The sequence below is a fragment of the Narcine bancroftii genome, chromosome 10, assembly GCF_036971445.1.
Source record: "Narcine bancroftii isolate sNarBan1 chromosome 10, sNarBan1.hap1, whole genome shotgun sequence".
Lineage (NCBI taxonomy): Eukaryota > Metazoa > Chordata > Chondrichthyes > Torpediniformes > Narcinidae > Narcine > Narcine bancroftii.
In genome coordinates, this window is record NC_091478.1 from 93,042,095 (window position 1) to 93,065,678 (window position 23,584).

Genomic DNA, 23,584 nt, shown 5'->3' on the forward strand with positions numbered 1-23,584 from the left:
TGTTCATTCACGTTTATTTAAATTTTGCAGGTTACTTTTGGGGAAATTGGAGAATCCTCCACCATGCCCCCCCTGGGTGCTGGGTGCCTTCTTGTACTTCACCCTACGAAGGGGAAATGAGCTGAAGATGCTTCAAACAGCAGTGAGAAAAATTGGTGCTGAAAATGAAGTGGTAACTTTTATTTATTATCAGATTTTCTTTCAGTCTGACAGGTTTTAACTCTGGGAAGAGGAGTAGGGTGGGGGGGGGGTAGGTGGCAATGACATTCAAGGGCCAGTGCATATAAAATCTATATCACGGGATCTGCTTATGAACTCGATATAATGTTTTCATGGGAGTTCATTGGTTGTAATCAGAGATTATGTACAATTTTAAATCGTGGCTTTATGCATAAATTCAAGGCATTGAGTTTGAATTGATTGTATTCTCATAACACTGACTTCAGTTCATTCAAAATGTTTAAGCCTATGACCTTTATGCCACCAAATCCCACAGTCCTGTGACTGTTTTCAAGATTAAAAATTTCTAAAGTCCACTCTGCTTTGACAAATCCTTCTGCTTGACACTTTCTACCAAGCCCTCTAAGTGATGAAATGGCTTCCTGCATATTGTTATCAAGTAATCAATTCATTGTTTATTTTCCATTGTAGGAAAGTTGATTGAAGTACTATCCCTTCTAATCAGTCTTTTAGGCTTTGAGAAAATATGAAAAATGCATGGAAATCTACTGCCCCTTAGTGATTCTTGCAAGTGTAGCAGTTTGAATTGTATCTAGTGGTGAGCATTTTAACCCCCACAGTATGCAAATTGACAAAGACTAAAGAATAATAAGTGCAATTAAACAGTGTGTTATAGTCAATGTTCACTAGTGCTTTGAGCAATGAAATTTGTCATCATTCCCTCTTCTGGCTGCATATATTGATTGATTCTTGTGTACTTTGAAGTGTATCATCGTTGCTACATTTAAATAGAGAAATAAACACAGATGATGGACCTCCTTCTGTCAACCCAGATGCCAAATCTGATGCCATCTCAACTGACCTTGCAAAGTCCTGAGACTTTGCATCGGAGAGCTGGACTAAATTGGGAGAACATGCCACAGATGAGTCGATTAGGAATCAGACCTTCAGGCATTATACTGAAATCCTCCATCACAATCCCAGAGTATGTCTTGCATTGGCACCAGGGCAGACAAACACAAGAGCAGCACTGTGGTATACAGGCAGGAAGGTGTGGCCCTTGGATTGATTCCAGACCCCGTGTGATCTCAAATCACAAGAAAACTTGATTCCCCTTGACATCTTTGCTGAGTTGATACTTCAGTGAACCTTCATGTTGAACGATACTTGAAGAAAGGAAACAAGTGCACAGAATTGACAACATCCAAGTGGCTTGGAAGTTCCACCATAGTAAAAACACACTGAAATGCTGGAGGAACTCAGCCAGTCTTGCAGCATCCATAGGAGGTAAAGATATATTACAGACATTTCGAGCCTGAACCCTTCTTCAAGGTTCAAGCAAAGAACAGGAAGGTGTCAGAATAAAAACTGAAGAATGGTAAGTTCTACCACATAACAAGCTGCCTGTCTGGCCTAAACACACTTGACTTCATTCTCACCTTTTACCTTTTGTCGGATTCTGTGACAGTACTTTCAGTACTGGCATAATGTGATAATGCAGAATATTACCCAGCTTTGTCAGTTCACGAAAAGCAGAACCAATCTGAGCTTATGGAATTCTACTCAATCAATCAACTTGCCGTCATCTGCAAAGTGATGAAAGCTATCATTAACCATATTGAGGAATAGCACTTGGTCATCAATAACCTCCTCACCCAGTTTTGGTTTTGCCTCCAGACCTCATTATTGCCTTGGTGATGGGGACTGAAGCCCAGAAGTGAGAGACCCCTCTTGACACTAATGAAGAATTTAAGGAGCTCTGGTAAAACTGGACAGTGGACATCAAAGTAAAAACACTCTTTTGGTTCCAGTCATAGTCATGGGTGTTGGAGAAATGATCCCAACCCCAGGACATCACTGCAGCTCTTCAGGGCATTGTCAGAAGCAAACCATTTTCAGTGACTACATTAATGATCTTTCTGCCAGCATGAGGTCAGAAGTGGGGTTATTCACTGATGTTGTGTTCAATTTTATTGGAAAATCCTCAGGAAATGAATTGGGCCATATCTGGATATAGCAAGTCATTTGTTGTTAAGTATGGGCTGAGGTGACAAATAACTTGTGCCACATACGTGCCAGCAATGGCATCTCCGACAAGAGTCTTAACCTGACAGTTATTGACATCACTATTGCTGTATTCCCCTCATTATCTTGGGGAAAGGTGAAGGGGGTCACCAGAAACTCAACTGGACTAATGCCTAAAAGTGGCTGAGAATGAGGGATCTTGTAGAAAATCATTCACTTTCTCACTCTCCCACTGGTCTTTCCACTGGGTACCAGTCTAGAGCGTGAAGGAATACTTTCCCCAACCACCCATTCCCTCCAGCACTGGCACAGCGGCTGCAGCACTTCTACAAAATGCAGTGCAGACAGCCACTCTGGCTCCTCTGTCGGCACCTCCCAAACACAGGACTCCAGCCATCTAGAAAGACAAGGGCACTGCACTCGTAAGAATCCCACCAATTGAAGGCTTACCTCAAAGTTGCAGACAGATGTTTTACAGTTGGTAAGGTTGTTAGGAATATGTAATAAATGCAAACAGCCCAAACATGGGCAAGATCACATTTTTTAGTTTCATATTGTAAAATCTTGTATCATTGTGTTTAATAGGAAAATTTTTAAAACAAATTTAAAATAATTTTGAATTTCACCAAAGAAAAATCTAGCCCAAATGAAACTCACATAAAACTGTTGTGCTTAACAGATTTTTCACTTTGCTGTTGATATCAAAAGCCTCGGGGTCCATAATTCTTTGTTGTTTCAGTTCCAGCTTTCTGTCTTATCTCTTGGTTTGATGGATTTGATCTCATCTCTATTGCAGCCAAAGGTAAATATGTTCTATTATCCCCATGAGTTTATTTCACTGTTAGATCAAAGGTGAAAACTGTTTACCAGCTTCAAAATACTGCAGATGCTGCAGCTGGGAAGCAGTGGAAGAGAGGATTAGTTTCAGATCAATGACCTTTCATCAGAACTGAAAGGTGACATAGTTGACAGTATATCATTGAAAAGATATTGTACTGATTTGTTTTTGTATTTAAAATTACAGCTTGATTAGTAGCATACGTTTAGAAAGATAGGGTTCAAACATGAAATTCAACATTAGCAAGGGAGATGTCTCTTTTCTATCCCCTGAAAATGGGGAGATAGTTCAGAATCTGTTCCATTGGAGAGTCTGAATCAAAATGTACCCAAGCCATCTAGACAGATTTCCCTTTGCATGTATTTAGCTGGGGATGCCTCACTGAGTTTGCCTGCAGATTTGGGAGTTCTGCACACTTGCTCTTTAACTATTGCACATTTTTGCAATAAGGAATAAAATTGTGATGGTTCCCATTTAAAGATGTTTGATAATTTGTTATTAACCTCTTTGGTTCTGATGCTTCAACATTAAGCATCTGATCCTTTCATTCCTTTAAAAGGAAACCTCTGACTTGGCCGTTACATTAAAAGTGTGCACTGAAGTGATCATCATTTTAGAGGAGCAGAACAAATCCTGGCTTAATATATTTTTGGTGGCAAACAAGGGTAAGTTGCTTCATTTTGATCTAATTTATTTTTAACCAATTTGTCAACTTTTGTCCTGAATCAATGCAGCAGATTACTAGAGCAAAACTATGTCATTGGGCTCACATTAGTGACAGCTACAATGAGAAGAATATAGTTACATAAAATGAGGGATTAACAAGAAATGTTAGCATTTTAAAGATGCACAAAATTAGAAATGGGAGTCTAGGAAAGAAGAAAAGTAAAGGAAGACATTGATGATTAATGTAGCCAATACAGTTTCAGAACTATCAAGTGGGAAGAATGCATTAAATTGTTTTATTACTGAATAATCTCACAGTTGAAGAAGCTCTGTAAGGCTGGAGGGTGATGAGATTAGGCAGGATTCGAGAACAAGGATAAGAATTTTAAAAGACAAGCCAGGTGCCAATTTAAATCCGCCAAGTCCAGGACCAACAGAAATGTTAGAATTCACGTTGAAATGGTAAACAACAGTGAAATATCTTTTGTCAGGGTTCCTGTCACATTAATAAATTATAAAGTTCGATAAAGCCATGATTGGGAGATGTTTATCAACAGGTGAATGTGATTTTCTTTTTCCATTGATCATTCAGATCAGTATGATTTATGTTAATATTTGTTTGCATTTAAGCCATAAAGCCTTATGAATCTAGATTGTGTCTTTTCTTCCTTTCCAATGGAATAGATCACAATCCACACCAGATCCTATTCGACATGATGTCAGATACTGAAATAAAGCTACTTCCTGTTGCCTTCTACAGGTATAAAATGTAACCATCATAAGCCATCAGTGAAATGCTCTCTTTTGTTATACATTTACAGTCAATATAGCTTGACAGCTGTTTTTGTACCTTGATGAATGCAATTAATTATTGCAATGAAGCATCACAATTCACTCTTCTGGCCTGAAATATTTTATTGAACTCTTTTACAGTTGATTTTATCTTGCATAAAAAGTAGAACTTTTGCAATGCCTACTGCCTTGAATATTTCTCCATTTTCCAATAGTTTTATTCCTGCTCTGGATGTAAAGCTGCTTTCTTCTGTCGTCAAGTGCTCCGATTTTCTGTTGGTAGCCATCACTCTGTACTCAGCAATGGTCAAGCTCTTCCTCGATGGAGAAAACCTATTCTCTGCCTCAGATCAATGTGATTTGCAAAATTCAAAGCAGGTAACTTCCTAGATAAAGAAATCTGTCTCAACATTCATACTTTTCAGTTTAAGCCCAAAAGTTTTTGGTTCTGTTAAAAGACCCTCCTGCTGAAACCGTAAGTGCGGGGTCCTTATGCACTGTTCATGTTCACTGGGTGTCAGCCACAAAATTAAAAATATTTTTTACTTGTTTCACTTGAAATTAGGACTAGCTAACAATGCCTTCTGCATCGAGTTCCTTGTCCAGCCTTTTTCAACCTAAAGCCGAAACCCATTTTATGACTTAAAAATAATGCTCAGCATTTAAATTATTAGATTATTCTGAATGAGATTGTCAGTTCAGTCTCATCTGAAGATGGTTGTTAAATGCTCTCAATAATTCCCAATAGTCATAAGTGTTTCCGCTATTAATCAAGTGCCTACTTCTGAACCATAGCAATGTTCCTGCATGGGTCAGAAGAAATATTTGGTAATAGGGTGTTGCTGCTCAGAGAATGGAACTTAAGAAAAACAATTGGAGTAAGCCATTGGGTATTAGCTTTTATCATTATTTAATTTGCTTTGCTTGTGTTTACAGCCTGATCCTTTGGAATTAATAACAATTGGGCGTCAATTCCTCCTTCACATAATTCCGAAGTGTTCTTGTCAAATCGTTTCACAGCACAACAAAGTAAGAGATTCTAACAAAATTAATAATTTCAAAGAAGAATCTGAGTAGCAATTTTTCAACACATTATATAGAATTGTTTACTTCATACTTTAAATAAACAGTAAGATACAATATTTGAAAAGGTTGCATTGATGGAAACAAAAGGGTTATTTGATTTTCGTGCATTATTTCTGCTGATATAATTAGTAAGGTTCATTTGGTTCTAAGAATAGGAATCACCAATAAGAAAAAAAAGTCACTTAGAACATTTACAACCCCAACAGAAAATTAACTCAAATGTTTAATATTTTTGTTAAAAGTTTCAGGTCAATATAAAAGCTCTCACCCAAAATTTGATTAACCTTATGATGAAGTATGCATCTAATGACTCCCACGTAAAGCACCTTACCCTGACTAAAGATCCAGGGACATATTCCAGTTCAGTTTTGTACATCAATCTGCACTGACAAAATAGCGACCCAAAAAAAAAGGCAATGCTGTGGTTGTAATGTAAACTCAAAATACTTGCCACCCTGCAGTAGGTATCTGCCTAATAAAGTGAGAAGGTACATTTCCCTGATCTAAAGCCCTATAACAAAAAGTACTGGAAGCTCTCATTATATGAAGTCACATTAAGTGAGCAAAAAAACAGAATCAGTGTTTCAGTTCTCTAGAACATGCAGGTTATTACTCCTATTGAACCCCTGCCTCTTGACTTAGGATAATAAGCCTCCATTATTCCCCCATCACAAAAGTCACTGATTTAAGCATGAGAGACTTGCTGCTGCTAACCAGAAACTGGAATCAAAGTGCTTCAACTCTTACTACCTCTTCTGCCATTAAGCTATCGCTCCCCAATATTTCCAGAAATAGAAAACAATGGCCACCTGAATTTTGAGATTCTGATACTATCATAAATGGTGAGTTTAAAATACTCCTTCATTCACTCTACTTGATAGCACTTAGCATCCATTGTACCAAAACATTTTAAAATAAAGATTTTCTTAGTTGCAGGCTGCTTGCAAGGACGTTGACCCAGAGCTGAAAGCTTCACTTGACTACCAACTGCAGCTTTGCATGGGTGATGGACTCTATTCTGAACCTATTCTATAAAGAATGATCTCCTCGGAGCAGAAGATTTGTAAACTACAGAAAGGAATGTACTTTTAGTATTGTTGCTTTTCATCCAATAGTGAAACATTCATTGAACAATCTGTCTGAAATGAATTATGGTCAGTAAACTTCATTTGCAACACTGGTCAATACATAGATTTTAACAAAGTGTCATTTGATTGTCATTCTACATGATTTTTTTTTCAGTTAATGAGATGAACAAAAGCATTGCAGAATCTCCTTAATAAGTTTTATTTAACCAGAAGTGAAGTTCTGTAGCCACTAGAAATAAGAAATAAAAACAAAATGCAGGAAATGTTCACAAGTCGGGCAGTATCCGTGGTAAGAGAAACCAATTTGCTATTTTGGATGTATGATTTTTTTTTAGATTTTGACGAGCAATTAGGAATCTTAAACATTAACTCAGTGGTTTTCAACCTTTTTCTTTCCACTCACGTACCACTTTTAAGTATTTCCTATGTCATCAATGCCCTGTGATTAGTAAGAAATTGCTTAAGGTGATTTGTGAGTGGGAAGGGAAGGTTGACAACCGCTGCTCAAGACCCAATTGTTTCTGAAATATTTTGCTTGAGAAAAATTGTCATTGGCCCATTTCCTTCAGAGTTATGAAACTGTGCACATAACTAGTCAATTAGGTACGATTAAAACAATGGTTTTCAACCTTTTTCTTTCCACCCACATGCCACCTTAAGCAATCCCTTACTAATCACAGAGCACCTATGGCATGGGGAATACTTAAAGTGGTATGTGAGTGGAAAGAAAAAGGTTGAGAACTTTTTGACTTAGGATAATAAGCCTCCATTATTCCCCCATTGCAATAGCAAAATTGCTCTCGTGTCACAGATAATGGCTGATCTGTGCATTTCAAACAATTTTTTTGATAGACAAGGTTCCATTAGTAACAAGTCTTGCCTTCAAGTGTAACTTTAACAAAAATATCTTGTAAAACTTGTGTTTAGTTTTACTTGATACTGGTTCACTTTCCAAATGATTTAAATTTGAAACATTTAAAAAAACTTCATGCAAGATGAAAACATTGTCATGAATTGCAACACTTAGTGCAACAATGGTACCAGTAATATTTTAAGAATTAGTGGTATTGTTCACACAACCTCAGTCGATCCTGTCATACATCTATCAATTTTAGTTGCAGTAAAAGCCATTGGCTCTGTACATTTTTTATATAGTTAACAACAGACTCCAATTGGATGGATTAGCAGAAACCAAACAAACTAGGCTAAGATGCACATTTCAAAATATAAATCGGTTACCTTCATTTCTACAAATGTACTCATGGCTCATCTTTCCTATGAGTAGTGTAACGCAGACATGAATTTAGGGCTTCTGTAACTTTCTACTGCAGTAGAGTTTTCAATCCAACCAACGTTTCAGCAAGTACAGTGAACATGTTATTGTAATCTCAGATACTGCAAATTAAACCAATTCATTTTGTTATTAGAAAGCAACAAAGCAAGTTATAACAATTAATGATATTGTAACTTGAGGCTCCATGTTACATATACAAATTAAATATAAATGTAACTTTTAAGTTAGTTACAAATACATAACTACTTTATATTTTGCAAGGACTGCACAAATTGGAAACTTCCCTGCTGATGTCAAATGAATAGGAAAAAAACGATAAATATGGTGAATGACCAGGAAAGGGAAATTCATTTGATCCAATACAAAGGTTTCAATACAGTACTATGTTGAATCTTCCTCCTCTCTAAAATTGATTTACTATTTTTGTGTTTGGGTCAACTAACCGCTTTACAAAACATTTGCACAACCCAAACATTCAATAACCTAAGAAAATAATCTTTATTTAAATTTCATTGATTAGAGGGCACGAGGGGCTACTCACTATGCTCAAAGCTGTTCTACTATAAAAATCTATAGTACCTGATTACCTGTAGTAGTACCGTCAATGTCCTCTGTTCAATAATCACGTCTAACAACTTGTACTGGCTACAATTCATTGACATATCATTTGAGGTTTCATAAGTTAAGTTCCAAGCATGTTAGCAGCGTTTGGCACTTTTCCAAAGCTATTTAAAAAGAAAGACATCAGTGTAACAGATGACTGTCATCTTTTGTAATTTAATGTTGCCAAACCAGCAAAATATTGCATTTTTTTCATCTTGATCTTCAGTTCTGGGTGAACATCTTGCTGATGCAGAGGGTGCAAAATTTTAGAGGATTCTTTTGACTCACCGTATTGAATAATATGTTAACTGGGTTCCTGCTTGATTAATGTTTCTATACTTAGCTGACTTGATTCGATTTCAACTGGTTTGTTTTTATCTGTATTCTGGGTCAAGGGATGCACCATGGACATATGAACATTCAAATTGTGAGCCTTTTCAAACCGCTTCCCACATTGGTCACAAGCAAAATCAAGTTCAGCTTCTGCCTTGTGCTTGGTCATGTGGTATTTCAGGGATGCTCTCTGTCTGCACCGGAAACCACAAACTTCACACCTATAGACCCAAAATAAAAACAAGTTTCATTAGGCTCCAAACGCAGACTGGCTACTCAATTTTTACTGAGACTGATATTTCTGTTTCACTGACTTCTGCAGAAACTTTTGTTCGAAGTATGGAATCAAATTCTGATAGACCCTTGAGCTGGTCGATAAATTAAAGAATTGTTTTTCAAATGAAGTGTCTGACAAAGTAATTAATTTACACACTGCACGTCCAAAGACAACTGTAATGCAAAGGAAATGAATGTTTGATTCACATTTTTATATGCATTCTTTTTAATCTAGCTGCTAGAACATACTTTCTCTGTTCCACACCCCTACTCAGAGGTTCTCAAGTGCAGTATTGTTCTGAAGTGGGGGATTAATAGTAGTTTTCTAGCTCAGAAGAAAGAGAATCACCTTTGAACCTAGCAAAAGTGAGTTTTTTTTTAAGGGGGGGAGGGCTCCTAAATTGCCACAACTAAAGGCATAATCACAGGACTATTAGTTTTAAAACACTGCCACTCTCTTCCTTTGGAATCTCGAAACCACATCCTAACATCTTGAACTTCCAATCTTGCTGATACTTAAGTAGTCTTCCTACACTCTGACAGAATCTAGATTTAACTATTTGTGTTCAATTATGAATGGAATGCTTCAACTGTGTAGTTTTTGGTAAGAGTATTTTTGATAGTTGAGTTCTTGGTGACTGGCAACATTACACCATTAATAATATGGTACAGTGAAACCCCTGGTATCTGGCACCTATGGGGATTGGTAGATGACAGATAAGTGTATTTTCCGGTTGCTTGAGTCTCACTCTTACAATGCCTAATACACCTGCATTAAGAATAAACAGTTTAAAAGTCAAAAATACTATACTTGCACTGAACAAACTTCATGTGCATGAATTTTTAAACTTAAAGTATTCTACTTTATTTTCAGTCACATTTGTTGAAAACATTTAACCGCTGTTGCATTTGCAGGTTTATCCCCCTCCACTACCAGAAAGACTAACAATAACAAAATAATTAACTCACCCCCCCCCCCACCCCACAAGTTTACAGGTAAAGCCCCTGACCGGGGTGACTCTTTACTAAGCAAGGATAAGGAAACACCCAATGGCGAGTGGCATCAACCAGCTCTTCATCCTGGGTGAAACCATTGCTATTTCACACACAAGCTATGAGCAAGGCCCTCTGCTGGTTGAATATTTGCTCCCATTTTCAACAAATTCTGTGTTACTTGAATACTGGACACATGGGGTTTTACTGTCTATTTAATGCTTGTAAATAAAATGGTGTTATTGTAGTCACCATTATGTCTAAACATTTCCATTGACCATCAGGTAACTCATTAAATGCAATTCATTGAAAAGGCCGTTCACTAAAGCACTCATCTATTCAAAATTCTTCACTTCACAGATCCAGTAGTTTCCTTCCACTATCCAATTCCTAATCCTTTTTTTTTAAACTGCAGACTGGCCACATCAGAATCATGGTTGGAAAACTCATCTCCTGCCACCATTTAACTACGTGCTCTTGTCCTTAGAAGTATCTCCATCTCAACTCCTAACTTTATGCTTCCAAAATAGTTTGAATCTTCAGCTTCCTTCCAACTAAATCATTTTTGGCCTGGCACAATTAAAAAAAGATATTGTGATTGAGGTGAAGGTCTGCATCTTTCGAGCAAGGTATCTGCTCTGCATGACCCAGCCAATCATTTCCAAGAATACAAGTAATTGTTACTCTTCATTCTCACCTGATGGCCAATTGTTCAAACCCACTGAAGGAAAATTGCTAAGTGGGAAATTCCAAGTTCCTCTCTTCCATATATTTTCTAATGGCTCGCCTCCGTTCTACATTAGGGATTTCCCCCCCCCCCCCCACCTCTAGTGTCATCTCAGTGTAATGACTTACTGTAAAGGTTTTGCTCCAGAGTGACGCATTTGGTGAACTGACAGGTGTTTCCTCTGTTTGAAAGTTTGTCCACATTCATCACAAATGTAGTTTCTTTCCTCTGTAATATTCAAAGAGATTATTTTTAATATGTGGATATGAAGCCCCTTCAGAAAATGATGCAGTAAATGCAGAGCTCTTGGCGGTGATTTCATATGGAAACACAAATCAAGGGGCGCCTCCTGACTTCAGTCATTGGCTCCATTTCCCAACTCATTTTTTTTTTCCCCCCAGAATGAACTTCCCAATCTGTCTAAATTGTGTGCATAGACTAGAAAAAAAAAATCAAACTGCAAGTTAGGTAACTTCCACACTATACATTAGTGATAAAGTGATGCAGCCCAAACAGACCCTTTGGCCAAACTTGCTTAAACCAACCAAGTTGCCTTCCCAAGCTAGTCCCATTTGCCTGCATTCAGCCCACATCCCTCCAAAACCTTTCCAATCCAGGGCCTATCTGAATGTCTTTTAAACGCTGGAACTGTATCCACCCTTATCATTTCCTCTGGCAGCCCATACACCTGCCATTCTCTGTTTCCTTTAAATCTTTGCACTCTTTCCTTGCACCAATGTTCTCTCATTTTAGACTCCCCTACCCTTGGGAATTTACCCTGAGGAAAAGATCTAACCTATGACCCTCATGACTTTATACACTTCTAAAAAGTCACCCCTCAGCTTCCAGTCTAATCTATCCAGTCTCTCCTTTACAACTCAATCCCTCCAGTCCCAGCAACATGCTTGTGATTACGCACCTTCGCTATCTTAAATACATTCTTCCTGTAGTAAGGTGATAAAACTGCAGACAATATTCCAGGTGTGCTCTCACCACATTGTCTTGTCAAGCTGTAAAACAACATTCTAACTGTTCCCCATCCGATGAAGGCCTTTTCACCACCCTATCTCCCTGTATCACCACTTTTATGAAATTATATTCTTGCATCCCAAGGACTCGCTGTTCTACAATATTCCCTAGGGTATTAACTTCCCAAAATGCATCACTTCACCGGTGTTAAATTTAAATTTTAAAGGCAAGATATTGAAAATCCTAGATGTATGATAAAACATACTGCTTTCAGAGGTAAACAACAAATATACCAGGAATTTCTAGCACCAAAATAAGTATCTATGTCTTGTGTTTTTTTGGCAATTTTTGCAGTTATGATGAGAGAGTAAAAAATAACCATGTGAAAATAACTACAAAGCATCAATATTTTATTGAAATCAGCCCTGTGCTCAGTTGGCTTTTGTTTCCCCCCCCCATACTTTTTAGCCCACTAATAGGTAGTATCAAGACAATCAAGATCCTCGTTCTCCAGTCCAGAACAAACTAAGTCCTGGAGATCAAAAACAAATGTGACAATGTTATTCTTAAAGATTAGTTAATGGGAACATTAAGAGAGCACTTCACTTACCTGTGTGGATCAGCTTGACATGACGCTGCAGATAGCGATCAATCAAAAACACTTTGTTACATCCTGGGTGGGGACAAGGTCGTTCACGTACCTCTTCATGGTGCTCTTTTATATGCTTCTAAATATGTTTTAAATCATGTTCTTTGTTAGAAATAGGATTCTTAATTAGCTTTGTTGCCCTATCATAGCAGTATTTGCTATTCATGCACGGTTGGAGTAGTGGTTAGCACACGCCTTTACAGTGCCAGTGATCGGGACTGAGGTTCGAATCCCTCGCGGTCGATAAGGAATTTGCATGTTCTCCTCGTGTCTGCATGGGTTTTCCCCAAGGGCTCTGGATTCCTCCCACCATTTGAAACGTACTGGGGGTGTAGGTTAATTGGGTGTAAATTGGGCGGCACGGATTCGTGGGTTACCGTGCTGTATATCTAAATTTAATTTAAAATCATACCTCATTAAAGTTACATATAAATGAAAAACATTATTTTCTATCTGATAACTGAATTACACACAAGTACCATACAGAAGTAAAGCATTTCAGCCAACAAAGCCAATAAGTTTTTAAATTCAGTATTAAAATATTAGGCCTAGAATCCTGATAAATGAATAACAATAATGTAAAATATCCTTGTCCTCTGTAATTTTGACACTTCAGTTCTTTAACCGACAGAGACACATTTGTTTGTAGACGTTAGCTATTACGGTGGCAGCAACCTGGGTTCAAATCTGGCACTGTTTGTAAGGAGTTTGTACGTTCTCCCCACCCATGTCTGCTTGGATTTTCTCCTGGTGCTCTGGTTTCCTCCCACCCTTCAAAACGCATGGGGGTTGTAGGTTACTTGGGGTACTGTATTTGAGCAACGTGGGATCCTGGGCCAGAAGGGCCTGTTACTGTGCTGTCTAAATTTTACACTTAAAAAACTATGCTTGGTTTCCGTGCATCTTTTAAGCAAAGGAATAAAAACTTAATTGCTGAAATGTGTTGTAGGTAAGCTTCTCATCATTTCCTTAACCAAAATGTGCACAGTGAAAAGACCACTAGATACAAGGAGAAAGAACCCCAGAGCTGTTCCACCTGAAAGGTTAGATGCCACTATCCACTTAACCACCCTTACTCCTATCATATCCAATGTATATTATCTTGAAAAACAGCACAATTCTTTTTTCCTGCTTCATAGACTTTTAGCTTGGACACTAAGATGCTGCAGCCACCGCACAGCTCCTCTAACCTCAGTTCAACCCTGGTGTGGATTTTAAACATTCTCCCTGTGACCATCTGGTGAAATTGCACCAGGTTCTTAAGTTTCTTATCATAGGTTTATTGGCCACTGTAAATTGCTCCTACTCTCTTCATGAGTGCTGATAATCTGGGAGGAAGTTCATAGGAATTTAGGGAGCACGTATTTGTTAGGGTAGAACTAGTGTAAAAACAAAATATATGCTTGATGGTCAGACTTGGTAGGTCAAAGGACTTGTTTTTATCCTGCATCTCTCTTTGATTCTATGGTTCAACAGATGAAAGTAGAACCTCCTTAAATTTAACTCTTGTGCCTTTCTCAAATGAAGTCAATGGTCACACCCATTTAATAGCAGACACCTCATAAGTTTTAACAATAAAGACAGTCCCCAAATTACGATGGTCCAGCTTAAGAGTTTTCAAAGTTATGATGGTTTGAATCCATACGGTACTTCAAATTTTGACTAGGCTATGGTGTGGGATCAGTGTCTCCTGACTGATCCATGTCAGTCCCCACACTGATCCCACAGCCCCTTTTCAACTTAAGATAGTTTTGACTGAATTTGACGACTACCTGTAGTCAATGTTTCTTAATTGGTGATGGAATACTACTCTATTGGAGTTTCAGCTAATATCAGCAATTTATCCAGAATTAACCAAATTAATGTACAAGTTAGTAAATTACAATCACAAATAGTTTATTCATATTTTGTATTACCTTAGAGCTCAGCTGGTAGAGTGGAGGACTGTAGTGGAAACATTGCCACCCTTAGGTTGCTGGTTTGACTCCAGCTTGAAGGAGTGGCTCTTTTAGGGTGACACAGTCAGTATTGCAGTTAGCACAATACTGTTACAATGCCAGCGATTGGGACCAGGGGTTCCAATCCCACACCGACAGTAAGAAGTTTCTACATTCTCCCCATGTGGGTTTCCTCTGGGGCTTCAGTTTCCACTTACCGTTCAAAATGTACCAGGATTGTAGGTTAATTGGGGCAGCACGGGCTCATGGGCTGAAAGGGCCTGTTACTGTGTTGTATATCCAAATTTTTAAGAAATTGCACTAGTTTTAAAAACATTAGACGGTTGGTCCCATCCAATGTTATTGCAAACACACTTCTTTAATATTCCGAACGTAACAATTTGAAAATGCCAGTAAATGAAGTGCAAAATTGTTAAACATTCATAAAAATGATCAAACTCCATTGGGCAGCATAGTTGACCGTGTTTAGCGCGACGCATTTACAGCGCCAGTGATTGGGACCAGGGTTCAAATCCCGCGCTGTCTGTAAGGAGCTTCTACGTTTCTCCCCACATCTGCCTGTTTTCTCTGGGGCCTCCGGTTTTCTCCCACAGTTCAAAACGTACCAGAGGTGTAGGTTAATTAGGTGGCACGGACTCGTGGGCTGAAACAGCCTGTTACCATGCAGTATGTCTAAATTTTTTAAAATTGTATTCTACAAAAAAATTTAATGGGACAAAGGGTAGATTAATCTACCCTTTGAATCATGTAATTTTATAATTACTGATCTCCGATTTCTTTTCTCGGTGTAATCTTATTTTGCACCGATCGGTAAAAAATATTTTTGAACTGCCAATACATGGCTCGACACGCTTTGATCCAATTCAACACCATTTTTCTGTCCTACTCCCTTTATTTTGCTAGCATTACAGATTTACTGTACTCTTGCTATGTATAACCAAGTGCTCCTCAGAGCATAATCATTCTAACTCCAAGTGAGGTATATGAGGGTTACTTAGGAAATATCATTCTTTTTCTTTGGCTTGGCTTCGCGGACGAAGATTTATGGAGGGGTAATGTCCACGTCAGCTGCAGGCTCGTTTGTGGCTGACAAGTCCGATGCGGAACAGGCAGACACAGTTGCAGCGGTTGCAAGGGAAAATTGGTGGGTTGGGGTTGGGTGTTGGGTTTTCTCTGCGATCTTCTTCAAAGGAGGTTGCTGCCCGCCGAACTGTGAGGCGCCAAGATGCACGGTTTGAGGCGAGATCAGCCCACTGGCGGTGGTCAATGGGCAGGCACCAAGAGCTTTCTTTAGGCAGTCCTTGTACCTCTTCTTTGGTGCACCTCTGTCTCGGTGGCCAGTGGAGAGCTCGCCAGAGAACACGATCTTGGGAAGGTGATGGTCCTCCATTCTGGAGACGTGACCTACCCAGCGCACTAACGAAATATCATTAGTGCAATTCCAAAGCCCCAATAATCTGGCAACAGATAAACAGTGCCTTCCATAATGATACACTTTTCCCCTTTATTTGCCCTGCACTCCAGTTTTAAATTTGTTATCAAACAATTCACATGCGAGTAAAGTGCGCATTCCATATTTTATTAAAGGGTATTTGTTAACATGTAGAAATCACAGAACTTTTTCTACATAGTTCTTTCATTTCAGGGAACCATAATATGTGGAATGTAGCAATGGTCTGTATATTAGAGGTCAGATTTAGTACTTTGTTGCATATCCCTTGAATGCAATGACTGCTTGATCTGTGATTCATAGACATCATCAGGTGCTGAGTCTCTTCTGTGGTGACGCTCTGGCAGACCTCTACGGCAACCATCTTCAGCTCCTGTTTGTTTTCTCTTCAGCATCTGGAAGGCATGCTTGATTGGATTTAGATTGGGTATTGGCTTGGCTATTCAAGAATGTTCCAGATTTACATTTGAAAAACTCCTTTGTCGCTTCAGCAGTATGTTTGGGATAATTGTCTTGCTGTAGGATGAAGCACCATCCAATGAGTTTGGAGGCATTTGCTCAAACTTGAGCAGATAAAATGTTTCTATGCATCACAGAATAATTTTGCTACTGATATCATCAATGAAGGTAAGTGCACCAGTACGTATGGCAGCCATATATGCCCAGACACAACACTACACCCCCACCACCATGTTTCAGGGATGAGGTATGCTTTAGATCTTGAGCAGTTACTTTACACCTCCACCTTTTGCTCTTTCCATCATATACAGATCAATCTTGCTCTCATCTGTCCACAAGACCTTTTTCCTGAATCCTGCCAACTCTTCCATACTTTTTGGCAAACTGTAATCTGGCCATCCTGTTTCTGTGGCAAACTAGTGGCTTGCATCTTGCAGTGAAGCATCTATTTCTGTTCATGAAGTCTTCTGTGGACAGTAGTCACTGACTACTTGGAGTGTTTCTGATCTGTCAGACAGGAGTTAGGGGATTTTCTGTCATCAGTAGTGGAGGTTTTCCTTGGAATACCAGTCCCTTGGCGATTACTGAGCTCACCAGTACGCTCTTTCTGTTTAATGATGATCTAAAGAGTTGATTTTGGTAATCCAAAGGTTTGGGTGATGTCTCTTACTGTTTTATTCTTGTTTTTCAGCCTCATTATGGCTTCTTTGACTTTCATTGCCACAACTCTGGTCCTCATGTTGAAAAATGGCAACGACAGACTCCAAAGGTGATCAACAGCTTAGAAGAAAACCTAGCTCTCTTATACCTGCACAATTAAGCAATTAAATATACTAGCGTACTCACAAACAACTCTGAAGCCAAAAGTCCCAAACATTATGGAGCCTTGAAATGATGGAACTATGTATACAAAGTGCTGTAATTTCCACATGGTCAAATCAAAATGTTTACAAATATCTTGAATTCTATCTGGATTACACAATTTAATCACGTGAATTGTTTGATTACAAATTTAAAACTGTGGAGCATGGGGATAAACACAGGAAAAAAAAAGTGTCTTTGTCCCAAATGTTATGGAGGGCACTATAGAATACGGATTTCCAGTTGCTCAAAAGATTTATCAGAATTTCATTGCTATGACTTGTCTGGATTTCCCATTCATTGTCTATAAGTAAATGCCAGATTCAGTCTTGTACTGGAGGCTCATCTAAAATTGCACATTCAAGTCCTGGCACAGTCCTTAATTCACATCTATTTGATTGAAAGTCAAGTGATCTACCAAGGAAGCCAAGTTAACAGTGAATTTTTAAAATCTCAATTGAGTCATGAGCATAACTTTACCTTGAGTCCATCAACTCCTCTGTAAACACCACTGCAACCCTTATATTGACATCGGTACATGGTGGGTAAATCTTCCCTGAAAAATATCAATACATTCTATGAAATCACACCATGTATTCAGCTGCCATACCAGGTAACATGTAAATTTCTTGTATAGTAAAATCCCCCATTGACCGACAATCCCAAGCAACCAGCAAAATGAATAAATAGATTGTGGCGGCACAGCAATCAAGCCGGCAATCCGGGCAGCAAACTCAACTAAAAGCCAGCAGCTCACACAGCGGCACAGGCCCCGATAGGCAAAACGGCGGACGGTTGGCAAGGGCAGCAACCCAAAAACAGCGTTGGCCTTGTTGCATAGCCAACAGTCAGGGAAGAAGGGATTGTTAAGCAAGAAGGTGCCCACACATGGGAAATCCGCCTTTGTTATGCAGATCGTGACCTAAGCAAAAGGGGGAAATGGCAAGAACGCAGCAAATATAAAAGTCGGGTCTGAACCCCTAATAAAACACAGAGCTTAATCTAACAGACACTATGTGGTGTGTGTCTTCTTTAATGTAGCACACGCGGCTACAAGATGGATTTTTTTTTAAGTCAAGGAAATGATTTTTTAAAATTAAATAAATAAAAGTTTAAAATTGTAAATGTTCTAAGCAACACACAACCCCTGAGGAGCAAATATTCAGCCCTGGTCGTGCCCTACCCACAGCAGTTGCTGGTATAAGTAGGCAGTGCCCAGGACGAAGAGCTTGCTGATGCCAATCGCCGGGTGGTGGGGATGACTTTTCAAAAGTGTCTCCCTATCCCTGCCTATTAAGAGTCTTTATTAGTACATTTATCTGTATTCTTGGGGGAGGGGGGGGTTAATTATGATGGCAGTGTGATTAGTGTAGTGGTTAGCACAATGTTGTTACAGTGCCAGTGACCGGAGTTGGCATTTAAATTTTGTAAGTTAAGGGAATTACCTGATTAAGGTGAACTTTACATAATTAAGGACTATAATTCTGATTTTTATCAAATTACAATACATTTTGCACTGTCTTTTGTCTTCTTTCTTAATGCTCAAGTCAAGTCAATTGTCATCTGAGTGTACAACCCGATGAAACAGCATTCTTCAGTCCTCAGTGCAAAACATGCAGACACACAACCAGACCTAAGTCACATACGAACAAATAATACATACGTAGGAAAAGTATTTTATTGAAATCAATAAATAAATTGTTTTGTCCAAATGAGTCTTGGATGTTTAGTGTGAGCAGCTCCTTTGGCTGTTCTCAGCATTTCATTGCCCTGTGGGAAGAAACTGTTCCTCAGCCTCTTCAGACAACGATCCCGGTCAAGAGGGGTGCGAGAAAAAAGGGAGACTCCAGTGATCTTTTATGTCCTGTGGTTTGACTTCAGATCCATTTATCTGCAGTAACCATACCACACTGTAATCCAGTTGGCCAGGACCCTCTCGATAGTGCTCCTATAGAAGGTTGACATAATGGTGGCTGGTAACCTTACCCACTTCAGTCTTCTCAGGAAGTCCAGTCACTGTTGCGCCTTCCTGACAAGTGAGGAGATGTTGAGTGTCACGTAGGTCACTAAGTTAAGTGAACTCCAAGCAACTTGGCGCTCTCCACTCTCTCCACTATAGATTTGTTGATGTGTAGTGGAGGGTGGTCGTTCCTGGTCCTCCTGAAGTCCACGATCATCTCCTTCGTCTTGTCCTTGTTGAGTCTCAGGTTGTTATTCTCACACCATTTCACGAAATTTTCCACCTTTTCTCTGTAGTGCTGCTGATGAGGCCGACGACTGACGTGTCACCTGCAAACTTAATGATACTGTTGGAGCTGGATCTGATGATGCAGTCATGTGAATAGAAGTGGGCTGAGCACACAGCCCTGAGGTGCGCCAGTGCTCTACGTGATGGTGATCAATCTTTCTGTTAGGAAGTCTAAGATCCAATTACAGAAAGGTGTTGAGTCCCAGCTTCTCCACCAGCCTCTGTGGAATGATCATATCAAACACCAAGCTGAAGTCAATGAACACCAGCCTGGCGTATGAGGCATCATTCTGCAGGTGAGTCAGGATGGAGCGAAGCGATAAGGCTATAGCATCGTCTGTGGAACGGTTTCTTATAGAGGTGAATTTAAATGGATCCAGTGTCTCTGGGAGGTCTGCTTTGATATGTTCCATCTCCAGACGCTCGAAGCATTTCATAGTGGTGGAGATCAGGTTATCGTCGCCCTCTGGGTGGCTGTCTTGCTGGTGTATTAGTTAGGCATGGTAAGAGTGAATATGAAGCAAGCAGAAAATTGGCATATCCAGCATCTACCAATCCCCTTAGGTACCGGATACCGGTAGTTTTGCTGTAACTGAATGATTACTGACAATGAATGGTACTGATTTGGTGATTTTTCAAGTTGTCCAAAATAGTTTCAAGTTAAATAATATAGATTTATTGCTTTGCAGGATGATTAATGAAAAGCTAGATTTCCCATTACATTTCCCTTTTACATGCAAGATGCTGTTTGGATTAATAACACTTGAAAGCATCTTCAGAATTAACATTTGAAATTTGAATAATCTTTGTTACCATAGTAGACCAGTGCCAAAAGATTAAATACATTATTTAAAACATATAAACCTCCTGGTTTCTTCAAACACAGCACAAGCAAAGCATTTTCCCATATTATTTATAGGGTGTCTACGTCAGAACATTAACAGTACCTTTCCAAGTTTGATTTTGGTTTCCGGCCACGTTTCTGTCCCGGTTGTTTGTTCACATCCTCCAGAGTGAATTTCCTAACTGGTAACTTACTGAAAGTGGAGAAACAAGTCTTAATTGTCTATCGTGCAACTTTTTAACTATACCAATTTGACAGAAAATACTAAAAACATGGCGGATTTAGGGAATTTTTTGGAACAAGTTACAGATGTGTATTTCCACAAAATCCAGATTTATTTCTTTTAGGAAATATTGAAGGAACAAGTCCGAAATTAAATCACTCTATCAAGTGGAATTTGTCAAAGTTGCATTAGCGATGACAAGGAAATGTATTGCAGTTACGTGTAAATCACATGTATGTCTGGGTATGGCAAGATGGAATGTATTCCTTTGTAAAAAAATATCACATATAGTTTGAGAAATAAATATGCTATGTTTCTGCAAATTTGGCACCCGTATCCCCAAATATTAGGTTTAAATTTGTAAAATTGTCCATCCTCTGCCTCTGGGCCTGTAAGAATCTCTCTAAATATGTGTGTTAGATGGCATCCTTATGTACAATACTGAAAATTTCTTTTTCTTTCTTTTCTTTTATCTATATTGTATTATCTTACTATATTGTATTTTCACATTGGTTATTTTGAGGGAGGGGGTTTCATGGGGGGGGGGAAGTAAAAAACCATCATGTGTGTAATTTCTTGTTTGTTTTCTTTTTGGAATTATATTAATTCTTGATTATCATATGTACGGAAATAGTAAAAAATTATTCAAAAAGGTTTTTCTCAATCGTAACACAGTTAATTACAAGAGATTAGAATCAGTGCGTACATAAACGTAAAAGATAGTGTGATATCTTCGGCAAATGGGAAGACACTACATTTAGTTTCTGATGATAAATGCCAATTAAGCTATTAAGCCTTCAGTTATAAATCTGATTTTTTTGTTAAAATGCAAGACTTTTCACAAAAGTTCAATTCTTTATATTGGCAATAATTTCAAAATTAAGTTCTCATGGCAAACATTAAACAAGAAATCACTTGCATGTGGTGAGATTTTGAGAAATGTAACCCACAATTGCTGGCATTCTATATTTCAGTTTCTTTCACAGATTGGTCAGAACAATGATTCTCGCCCTCCTTGCCAGTTTCTCATCGACTAAATGCTCAACCATGATCCAAAGAATAACAAATCAATATTTTTTGTGCCTTTTAGCTATCAGGACATTAAATCACACAGTTACAAAGATTGAATATCACTTTAATGCTCTAAATCCAATTACTATCGTGCAAGTTATTGGAAAATAAATATATACGATACATCTATATTGTTAAATAATCACATATTTATCTTTCGAAGAAATTGTTCGTTTTAATTTGGGAATTTTCATAAAATCATTATATTGTAATTGTATTCATAATACACCATTTAAATAATTAAGAGCTAACTGTAAATGTTTTTCCACTCCTGCAGCAAGGCTCTTATCTAAGCAATATTTGAATGGTAGTCAACTATTCAAGCAGAGCTCAATTACAATAGGCATTGAAAACGGAATTGCAGAATAATCAAAAGATCGCCAAAAAATACAGCTCTGAGGATGCCAGATCAAATAGAGGATCAAAATGAGGCCGATATCAAAACATGTGCATAATTCATCAACTGATTTTCTGTGTTGGTTATAATCATTTTTGGCCAAAGTTACCAGTTATAATTGCAATTCACTAATATTCAGTGAAATTTATCAGAGCTACTCTGATCAAACCCAGCCGACAGCTTGAACCCCTGTCGATTCACATGTACTCACTTCTCCCAATGTTGCGGAAACAACTCATCTGAAGCACCATTATTAACCTTTACTTCTCCATCATCTTCACTCGACAAATATCTAAAAATACGTTTAGATTTGTTGTCACCTTTAAAATAGCATAACTGACAGAATAAAGTCGTTAATAATGTAATTTTATACTTTTGCCTAAATAATCTGTATACAGCCATAATTTTGGTTTGGTTATTTAATTAATAATTATCAAAACAGATTCAAAAGGCTACCAAACAGAATTGGAACGTGTATGCTTCTAAACATTACTCAATCTACTGGATTAACAAACAGGAACGATCTAGTTCCCCAACTTGGATACAAGAGAGGAAATTGGTAGAGTAAACATTGTAGAAAAGGACATGGCAAGGGCAAATAAGCTTTTAAAATGTAGTAGTAGTCTGAAGATTTTAGAAAATAGGAACAATAGATAAAATTAATAGTAGAACAAAACTTGAACAAAGAATTGTTAGGGAAACTCAACAGGCCAGGTCGTCCATAGGCAGAAGGAGTTAGTCAATATTCTGGGTCAGGATCCTTTTTATCAAGACTAAGGAAAGAAAGGATGATGTTCTGCTGAAAGAAACTCGCGAGAGGCCAAAATGTGAAATGTGGCAGAGATGGAGAAACAGGTAGAGGGCAAGGGGAGAGTTGCAGAACAACAGCCGTAGGTAAAGAAAAGATGGAAACAAAGTTCAAATTTAGTGTCAGAGAACATATATACATCATGTACAACTCTGAGATTCTATTACCTGAGGGCCAGGCATAATTTCTACTTAGCGGTAGCTAAACTATATTCAAGAAAAAAAGACATGTATACAAAAGAGAGAAATATAAAGAAATGTAAACAAACTGACTGTGTAATAGAGTAAATAAATTTTTTTAAATATTCAATCATAATGTGCAAAGTAAAAGTCCTTAAATGAGTCTCTGATTGAGTTTGTTTGTTTAGGAGGGGGTGCCTCTGTTCCTAAACCTGGTGGTGTGAGTCTTGTGGCACCTATACCTCTTTCCTGATGGCAGCAGCAAGAATGGAGCATGTCCGGGGAGGTGTGGATCCTTGATGATTGCTACTGCTCTCTGACGGCAGTATTCCCTGTAGATTTTCTCGATGATGCAGAGTTTTGCCTGTGATGCACTGGGCGGTGTCACTATATTTTGCAGGGCTTTCCATTCAGAGCTATTGGGGCCACTATAACAGGCCATGATGCAGCCAGTCAGCACATTTTCTACTACACATCTGTAGATGTTTGCCAATGTTTACGATGTCATACTGAACCTCTGCAAACTCCTGAGGAAGTAGAGGCGCTAACATGCTTTCTTCATAATGA

At 38.5% G+C, this 23,584-nt stretch overlaps 2 protein-coding genes across 4 annotated transcripts in view; one reads left to right on the top strand and one right to left on the bottom strand.

Moving 5' to 3' along the window:
• LOC138744955 (Fanconi anemia group A protein-like) overlaps positions 1-9,309 on the top strand; it is a 77,257-nt gene extending 67,948 nt beyond the window's left edge. The window contains exons 37-43 of the mRNA XM_069901867.1: positions 31-172; positions 2,945-3,007; positions 3,603-3,708; positions 4,394-4,469; positions 4,717-4,879; positions 5,438-5,530; positions 6,518-9,309. Coding sequence (XP_069757968.1) covers positions 31-172; positions 2,945-3,007; positions 3,603-3,708; positions 4,394-4,469; positions 4,717-4,879; positions 5,438-5,530; positions 6,518-6,622 — 748 coding nt within the window. The 3' untranslated portion in view covers positions 6,623-9,309. The remainder of the gene's footprint in view (positions 1-30; positions 173-2,944; positions 3,008-3,602; positions 3,709-4,393; positions 4,470-4,716; positions 4,880-5,437; positions 5,531-6,517) is intronic.
• Positions 5,395-23,584, bottom strand: part of znf276 (zinc finger protein 276) — a 37,047-nt gene continuing 18,857 nt past the window's right edge. Inside the window, exons 6-11 of one of the 3 annotated variants that reach the window (XM_069901872.1) lie at positions 22,242-22,322; positions 20,443-20,532; positions 17,728-17,803; positions 12,481-12,598; positions 11,030-11,129; positions 5,395-8,070 (exon numbers count right to left, since the gene is read on the bottom strand). In XM_069901872.1, the coding sequence (XP_069757973.1) occupies positions 8,064-8,070; positions 11,030-11,129; positions 12,481-12,598; positions 17,728-17,803; positions 20,443-20,532; positions 22,242-22,322 (472 nt within the window). In that variant the 3' untranslated portion in view covers positions 5,395-8,063. Of the gene's footprint in view, positions 9,356-11,029; positions 11,130-12,480; positions 12,599-17,727; positions 17,804-20,442; positions 20,533-22,241; positions 22,323-23,584 lie in introns of all 3 variants that reach the window. The other 2 variants (XM_069901870.1, XM_069901871.1) reach the window with 2 other exon arrangements.